General features: G+C 38.6%; 1 protein-coding gene and 1 long non-coding RNA gene across 3 annotated transcripts; both read right to left on the bottom strand.

The window, feature by feature from the left end:
• Positions 1-646: 646 nt before the first annotated feature.
• LOC129572320 (uncharacterized) lies at positions 647-3,358 on the bottom strand (the record flags this gene model as incomplete). Its single annotated transcript, XM_055452263.1, has 1 exon — positions 647-3,358. A coding segment is annotated over exon 1 (2,712 nt), but the record flags the coding sequence as incomplete, so codon positions are not given.
• A 3,820-nt stretch (positions 3,359-7,178) lies between these two features.
• Positions 7,179-8,907, bottom strand: LOC129572319 (uncharacterized). 2 transcript variants are annotated; one of them, XR_008688428.1, is made up of 4 exons: positions 7,943-8,907; positions 7,809-7,872; positions 7,641-7,743; positions 7,179-7,545 (listed from the first exon to the last, which is right to left on the bottom strand). It is a non-coding gene; the product is annotated as an uncharacterized LOC129572319 (long non-coding RNA). The 2 variants fall into 2 exon arrangements; XR_008688427.1 differs by having other exon boundaries at positions 7,179-7,743.
• Positions 8,908-9,514: the final 607 nt, after the last annotated feature.

The raw sequence follows: 9,514 nt of genomic DNA, 5'->3' as shown, positions 1-9,514 counted from the left end.
CTTTCAAATCGAATGGGCCGGCATAGTCCACTCCTGTATACAAGAAAGGTTTTGCTGTAGTAACTCTTTCTCTAGGTAATTCCGCCATCAATTGCGACTCCGTACGTGCGTTTAACCGATAGCATACTACGCACTTATGCACGATGCTTCTCAATCCGTTTCGAAGCTTTGAAATCCAGTATTTTTGTCTTATGAATTGCATCATAACTTGAATCCCTCCATGATGTGTTTGTCGATGTGCGTATTCCATTATCAGGTGAGCTAAACGAGAGTCATGAGGAATGATGTATGGGTGTTTCATTTCGTAGTCCAGTTCCGATCTGTCCAAGCGACCTCCTAGTCGCAACAATCCATCTTCATCTAAAATTGGTTTCATACTCTCTAGCTTACTTTTTTCCGGCAATTTCCGTTTTTCTTTTAATGCACTTATCTCCTTGTTAAAATGCTCCTGCTGTGCTTTCCTAAGCAAGTGCTTCATTGCGAACGTTTTTTCCTCGTTCGTCGGTGGAGCAACTTTCAGCACAATTTCTCCTTTCCTTTTCCTTTTTTGCCTAGATTTGGTTTTTGAATTTCCTTTGCTTAACCAAATCCGTATGAAGCGATTTGCATAACTAATGATGTTCACGGCCTGCTCCAATTTGCTCACATGATCAATGAGTGGAATACTTTCTTTGGTTCCTTTTATTCCTATTCTCAACGGATCTCTGAACACACTGAATGAGTTTACCTTTACCTCGGATATTGCTTCTTCCGGTGGTTGTTGCATGACTCTGGATTTTGGCCATTCTGATTGCGGTAATCTTATCCAGCTTGGTCCGTGTAGCCACAAATCATTATCAATTAATCCGGTTGGTGACTCTCCTCTTGTCAACAAATCCGCTGGATTGTCTGTCCCATCAATGTGTCGCCAGCATCCTATATCCGTATTCTCCTGAATAGATGCCACTCTATTTGCAACATAAGTTTTCAATGTGCATGGTTCCTTTTTTATCCAATAATAGGCGACACTTGAGTCTATCCATAAAAACGTTTCCACATCTGTCCATTCCATCGTCTTTGTGACTTCCTTGACTAATCTCGCCAGCAGTTCAGCTGCAGTCAGCTCTAACCTTGGAAGAGCAACGGTTTTCACTGGTGCAACACGTGATTTCGATGTAAGCAGGTTACATTTTATTTCCTTTCCTATTCTTTCCACTCTAACATAAATGTTAGCTCCATATGCACTTTCACTGCTATCCGAAAAGCCATGAATTTGAATTTTGGCTTCCTTCCCAGTGCTAAGCCATCTATCAATCTTGAAATGTTCCACACATTTAATGTCTTTCCAAATTTCTATCCATTTGTTTACAAATCTATCCTCCAACTCTTCATCCCATCCAACTTTTGCTTTCCACAATTCTTGAATCAGCATCCTGCCTCTGATGGTGATTGGGTTGATATATCCATTTGGATCATATAGTTGGGCTACGTGACTTGCTATTGCACGTTTCGTAGCTTTTCCTTTCCATTCCGGGTTTTTCACTACAAATGTGAATTTGTCTTCCTCAATCAGCCATTTCAATCCTAAAACAGCTGATTCCTCTTCCTCCTTGAAAAGCATGTCCTTTTCAATATTCGATGTGTCCAATGCATTTTTAATGGCTTTGTTATTTGATTGCCATTTCCTCAACTCAAATCCTGCTCCTTTCAGGATTGTATCCATATCATTTGCAAGTTTTATTGCATCCTCTTCTGTGTCTGCTCCTGTGACACAATCATCCATATAGTAGTCTTCTTTGATTGCTTTCGCTGCTTCGTGAAGTTCTTCTCCTGCTTCCGAAGCTGCTTGCAATACTGATCTGACCGCTAAATATGCGGATGAAGTATTTCCGAAAATGACTACTGTTAACCAATACTCCCGTAGTGGTTCATCCGAGCTTTCTCTCCAGAAAATTCTTTGCAAGTTCCATTGATCTCTTGCCAATCGCACTTGGTTAAACATTTTCCTTATGTCTGCATATACGGCAACTCTATGTCTCCTGAACCGCATGATTGTTTCGTATAAATCCTTTTGAAGCTTTGCTCCTAACATTTGAATGCTATTCAAAGATACTCCTGTATCCGTTTTACAACTAGCATCGAACACTACTCGATCATCCTTGTCGATACAGTGGTGTGGTATGTGATACACAAGCTCATCCATTTTTGCTTGTTGTGTGACTTGCACCATATGTCCTAAACGCATCGATTCACGCATTTTCTCCACATATATACTCCTTTTGTTTGGCTCCCGCGCAAACTTTCTTTCCAGATACATGAACCTTTTCAAAGCGATTTCTCTTGAGCTTCCGAAACAAGTGATATTGGGCTTCAATGGTATGCGCACTGTGAATCTTCCTGTTTGATCACGTGTGAAGTTTTCCACAAAATGTCTTTCCACTTCCATTTGCTCTTTCGTTAACTTTGGTGCTTCCTGCACTTGATCCTGTTTCCAAAGTCTTTCCAATAATTTATCCAAATGAATGCCGTCTTCATATTCAGACAATGCATTCGCCTGTCCGATGCTTATTTCCTCCAGTTCGTTCAAATCATCTTCCGAATGTATTCCGAAAATAATGACTCCGAACCTTGTCTCCATGACTGCTGTTCCATTGACTGTCCTGTCAATCACAGATACAATGATCCTAGCAAACAGCCCGACTCCAAAGAGCAGATGAACTTGTTCTGGTTGCCAATAATTTGGATCAGCGAAAGGCAAATCACTCGTGTTTTGAATTTTAAATGGATTCATTTTCTTATCAGGCATGTACAAACCCCAACACGCATCTTTTGGCATGATCCAAAACACTGCTCTTTCAAAAATGTCATCTTCAAACCATGAATGAATTTTCAAAGTTACCTTATGACGAATTTCAAATGTTTGTCCATTTATACCTATCATCCTCCTGGACATTGGTATAGAGTTCAAAGTTTCCTTCAATTTGCTATTAAAGAGGCTAAAAGTTACGCCATTTGGTTGCGCACCCGTGTCCATAAAGGCTCTCGCTTTAACAAATTGATCTTTTCCAATTGCTACTCTTACCACTGCTGTGGGTAGAAATGTATCCTTTTCCTTCAATTCTAAATCAAAGTCATTTTTATATGGTAATGAAGAATGATTTGATTTCTTTATTTTTTCCTTAATTCCAAAATTACAATTCAAAGCCATTTTTCGTTTCCTAACTTGTTCCTCTTCTTCCGCCAATAATTTTCCTTTTTTATCCAGTAATTCCAATTGTTCATTGACAATATCCATCTTTCCTTTGAAAATCTGTCCTTCTGTCTTTGAATTGTCTCTTTTTCTATCCTGTTTCTTATCCTTTTTTTCCGATTTATCCATTTTGCGTCTTTTTGCAGGAGCCACGCCTAGTCATTCGTTACTTCCTCCGTATGCTCCTGCATTTCCATTGAACACACGTTTGCTGTCCTGTTTGTTTGGACAAAGCAAACTGTTGTGTCGATTATCGCGCTGGCATTGTGGCAATCGGCAGCAAATAGAACCACATGCATCCCTTGTGTGGCCCTTCTTAAGGCAATTGGCACAAATGCGGCGACGATTAACGAATTCGCGCCGACCACTGATGTTCAGTGACAAGAATTCCGTGCATTCCCATAACGGGTGATACTGGCCACTTCCCGGTGGACAAGCTTCACATGGGTACTTCTTTGGTATTGCACCGGTTGCTCGTTTTGGTGATGCAGCACGTGAAGAATCATTTGACTTATTCTTCATCTGATTATTCTTGATCGACACTTGCAACTGATCCCGTTTGTCATTGATCGGTCGGGCGGCTGCCGCTTCTCTATCCAAAAAATCCGTCATTTCCACGGCAGTCGCTCGCAGTCCTTGCGCACGTGCTCTTTGCCACATCCGACCAATTTCATCATCCATCCGTTCATGCAAGTTGTGCACGAACACAAAATCCCAGTGTTCAACTGGCAAATCCAAAGCGCGAAGTTGGCGAATTGTTTCATTTGTAACATCCGACATTTTCTTCAATTCAGCAGCGCTCGCTGGTGTTTGCAACTTCGGCAGTCGATAGAAATTCCGCATGTACTCCTGTGCAATATTGTATGGATCGTTGTATACGGCCATCATGCGTTCCCACGCTTCATTATAACTACTGCTAGTTACATATCCTCCAAGTGTAGTCAATGCATCACCTTTCAATGACTTCAACAAATGTGACAATTTGTATCCGTCTTCAACATCCTTGTTGTTGTGAATAGCGATTGTGAATAGATCACGAAACGCTGGCCAGCTCGTGGCACGACCGTCGAATGTCCCCCAAGTGTTGACAATATCCTGTTGTCGCATTGGTATGATGACTTTGACTGGGCGATCGATTCCGGAAGCTCCTGCTTCACTGGATGGACTGCTTCGCGACATTGTTTGCATGCGTAGCTTTTCCAACTCGTTCCATTTTGATCGAAACTTTTCACTCACATCGTAGTAAGTGTCTTCCAACAATCCCATAACGTCCTCGTATGAAATTCTTACACCAGTGTCCTCACCGACTAGTCTAATTAATTCTGCAAAGTGTTCGTTTGCTTTTTCCCATATTTCCGAGAGACGTTCCATGCGCACCTGCAATGCTTCATAGCTCACCGTTGCCAATTGGCCTGAATTAGCAAATCGCAAAAGGCGATCCATCGCGCTTTGAGCTGATTTGAAATTCGTAGAATGCTCACTCTCCTGAGTTTGTCGCTCCTGCGGATTGGCATTAAGCACAACATTATCGCCTGAAATTTGCGCCGGTAATTGCTGTGCATTTTGTTGAACAATGACGTCGTTGTTTGTTGTTGCTACTGCTGTCGTTTGCACATTTGCGCTGCCCGCTCCTGCTGGCGGCTGTGATACAGCAGTCCATACAATTGGTGCAACTGTAGACTGTGTCACTGTGGTGCTTGAATGTGCAGCAGCATCGGTCATTGTCCTTGCAGGCGTTTGCGTTGGTTTAGCTAAAATAATCCAAAAAAAAATTCCAATATTCCAATTAGTCCAATAAACTTTCCTAATTTATTTTTATTTTTCTTCCAAATGCAAATTTTAATGCAGTGAATGTTCAATCCCATGAATTGTGATCTAAATCCGTTGATCCGACTAATTTATTTCCATTTTAGTCTAAATCCGAATGCATTTAATCATGCAATTGTAATCCATATGAATTCTTGTTCAATTGTCATTGAATTCAAATTCCACTGAGCTCTTATCCAATCCGATTCCTATTGACATAGTCACAAACAATGTATGCTCATGTCAATTTGTTCCGCTTGCGCAAGCGAACATAAATCTTTCCTTTTCAAATTCCATTTGTAACCTCTGTTGGTTGACAAATTCTGTCCAAAGCGATCGCATTCCTTCTGTCCAATTTGATACACTTGTGTCATCAAAATTTGAAATTCCCATTTCAAAACTGTATGCATACATTTGATCCGATTTTGTTGACTGTACCAAATCCAAACACACACAATTTTTTCCTTGTTCTCCACTGAACATTTTTTGTGTGAGTCACAATCCATTCCAGCCGAAATTCACACAACAGAGCTCGGTCGACACGAGAACCGTTATGGTTTAATTTACGACTTTATAAACAACCGAGCGTTTCAGTTCTGAGAACTGTAACAGCACACGGCCGTTTCTCCGTGCTTGCACATTCCTGTATGCATGACAACGGTTTCACATTCATTTGAGATTGAACTTTCCTAAATATTCACTTTTCTAATAAAAACTGAATTCTATCCTGATGAAAAACTGTCCATTGTATTTAATTTTTACTCTATCCTGAGCACTTTTTATCTATCCGTTGTAAATTTCTCCATGAAATATACTTACTCCTGTTTTTGGTTGATTTCGGTGTTTTCGGGCACATTCCGAAAGATTATCCAATAATCAATATTAAAATTGAATTTTTTTCCAAAAGAAAACCAATGAAAACTAATAAGAATTGATTTTCTGATAAATTTACTCCAATTGAGCACACTTGTTGAATGTTTTTTCTCACTGTGATGAAATACGTGCGGTTTGCTCCAGTTCTATCACTATATACGGCACACGAAAGAGTCTCTCCTTTGCTTGCAATGAACGCGTGTCCGTGTGACTTGTCACACGCACACTTATCCGATTCTTGCTAATTCTCTGTCCATTCTCTTTCGGTTCTCGTATTAGCGAATTCGCCGCGCATTCACCAGTGTACATTCATTTGTGTGTGCTCAGCATGTGACTCCTGTCACACTGTTGTGCTCTTTCCTATGTGAATATTCCAGTTGCTTGAGTGTATTTGTTTTGCAATTCCTATTGCTACACTCAAACACAGGGAACGAAATTATCGTTCGATCCATTTTTTCTTTTCATACGAAATGAAAAAATTTTGTCCGCCATATTGAATTCAATAAGAATCCAATTCTTTCCTCTCTATCCGATATGATTTTTATTTTTGTTTTTTGTTTCAAATCACACAAAACTTAGAGCACGGTTTCTGTGATCGCTATCTCACAGTCGAAGGACCATAATGTATAATGCTGGAAGTAGAAATGTGAAATAAAACTCAAACAATTTAAACTTGGAAAAAATATATAAAAAACCAAGTGTTTATTCTATCCGTCTTCCTCTGTCCGCAGTTTCCTTAATACTAACTTGCACATATAAATGACGGCAGCAAATAGCCACTGTCAATCGCTCGTATGGTGTTGCCATACGATACAATGTATATTACCATTGCACTCCACTGTGTTGTAGTCAACACAATGGTAAAAAGTACATATAAAGTGTTTGTAGTTCACTCGCTAGCACCAGTTGGCACTTCGAAGCTATTTTATACAGGAACTGTCAAGAAACCGTGGAGCTGTAAAAATATAGTAATTTACTAAGATAAAATGAATGATATATTAATACTGGTGCGTATTTCTATTTTTTCTTGCATTTTGCATAAAATACGTCGAAGTCGAACTCCACATTCGCAAATATTTCTCTTTGTATAGTAGTAAACTTTTGAAATTTTTTTATTGTTCCAAATTGTTCAAAAGTTTTTTGTTTAACATTATAATACATTAATACAGTTAGAATCATATGAACCATTTTGAACATAACTAAACCTATTCGACATGTTTATTTATTTTATATTGGCATTTGCATTGATGCTACAACGAAAAAAAAGTGCCACGAACAGTCGTCCTCCGGGCCGCCATATAGTGTATTGACGTTGTATTGGAAATGTATTGTTGGTGGACACAGCGCCATTCCGAGCTCCTTCGACGCCCTGGTTCAAGTTATTTTTGTGCCCTTCCAAGTTTGAAAATATAAAAGGGGACGAAAAAACGTAATAATTCTGAAATCTTGTCATGTATGGTAAAAGAACATTTGAACGGACTCTGCTGTCAAACATTGCCTCTCATTAATTGCCACGCTGACTCGTTCGAGTGCAATTTTCTGTTAGAGTGAAAGATATGTTGTTCACATTAGACTCTGTTTTGGCAGTTGGGCGCTCTGGTTCTTTGAAATGGCGCTTGGTGGTCACGTGTTCAATTCTATTCAATTTAATTATAATTCATTTGAAGGAATATAATAAAGATCACACATGCTCTCATATAGAAATACACATGAAATGTACAATATTCAATACATTAAAATATAGTATGTTGTTTCTTCAAAGCTTGATCAAATCTAAAAGCGCTTGGCATTATGTTGACAGAATTTGGTGTGTTTGGAACAGTTACGATCACATGCTAAAAATAGTATGAATTATTTTATTAAGAATCGTTCGATCTAATTGAGTCTTTATCAGGCTTACCTTATCCTTTTTGTAACTTCTCCCCCGGGCTCGAGTTGTATTTCGTCTGATAGGATTAGACGGGCTAAAAAAATATTCGAAAAAAACATTTGTCAGAATGACAAGAATATAGCAAAAGGTATAAAGTAACATACACTTTCTGCGACAATCGAACGGACGAAAACGTGCTGCCCCTCCGACCGAATCGAATTTTCGGCGATGGTGTCGCGTTGGCTTTCGAAAGAAAGAAAAAAATAGAACTAATAATCAACTTTTCTTTAGATTTGGAATATTCTTGAGAAGCAGCGCCTCAGGAAGATTGTTGGTCATTTGCAACTTTTGGGACAAATGATACACAATTACTCAAAGGTTTCGTCAAAATTAAACCAATTTGTCAAAACTGAACCGGGCGGGATCAAGTATAAATTATTAATGTAGATATATGGTGAAATAGGAAATAAGGTTGGTAAGGATTTATAAGTTTAGATTATATACTACCAAAAATAAACATATGGCATTCATACTAAATAATTTTACGGTTTTGGAAAATATAAATGCAGACTTAGTTCAATTTCAAATATGAGGCATCGGGCACCCACAAGAACTGGAATAACCGAATCCCAAATTTTATGATATAGAATTAATCTGTGAGCGTAGCACACATCAATTTTATAAGTAAAAAAATTGTTTTTTCATTACAGAACATTGTTGATGAGTTCATTCAGTCGCGTTCATGAGTGCGTCCCATCTTGACCGATTTTCAGCATTTTTGCTATATTTGTCGAACCACTTGATGAATTTTAAAATAATATACTTGATGATTACACCTTTCAGAAAATATAAAAAAATTTAAAATCCGTTCAGTGCCTCAGAAGATATACCCAAAATTCTGAATAGCCCTCTTGAATCGGCGACAAAAATCGGCCGCTAGGAAATGGTACCTTAACGACGTAAACGAATTGAAATAAACTTCCTGAATGAGCTCATCGCAAATTCGTGTTTTACTTTGTTTTGTTAGTGTTATGCATAGGCGATGAGAGCCTGATTTAAATGATTATGCATAAGCAAATCCATAGTATAAAGAAAGTACATTTTTTTAAAATTTCCAAAGAAAGTGATGATTTTATATACCATGGCAAAATTGGCCACTGCTGATCTAGAAAACGGTATTATGACGGTCACCGCCAGTAACGTCCGTACGAACATTTTTGCTCATATCTCTTCAAATGGTAATTAAAACTCATAATCTCTTAAGTGCATATGATAAGATTCCCTATACACAAGAAAAGGATTCATACATTTGCACACATTGACTACGGATATACACATAGCGTTTCATTTGCTATGCGTTCGTATACACGTTTTGCATACTGTATGCAATACAATCATAACATGGCTGAAATTTCATCGGATTTGTATAATGGGCCATCAAACTAGCCGGGTGTCACCATGGTCCGTTTTGCCGATTTATCCAGCCGTTTTCGAGATATTTCCATGTGCAAATATTGAATAATATTATAAAGGGTGTTTCAACAGGCACGCAAAAAGTTTTTCAATAGGGAATCCAAGATGGCTGACCGGAACTGCCAAACTGAACTGTCATTTGGAAGCCTCGGTCTATTTTACCACACTCTCACTTACTCAGACTTATTTTACTACATCAACATTAATAAAATTATCAGCGCGTTTAAATCGTGAATGGGTCTATTTTTCAATTTAAAAAAAAA

The sequence above is a fragment of the Sitodiplosis mosellana genome, unplaced genomic scaffold, assembly GCF_009176505.1.
Source record: "Sitodiplosis mosellana isolate CC-2019 unplaced genomic scaffold, AAFC_SMos_1.0 Smas_scaffold_4740, whole genome shotgun sequence".
Lineage (NCBI taxonomy): Eukaryota > Metazoa > Arthropoda > Insecta > Diptera > Cecidomyiidae > Sitodiplosis > Sitodiplosis mosellana.
Note: the sequence above shows the minus strand (reverse complement) of the source record. Positions and strands in the feature narration are given on the sequence as shown.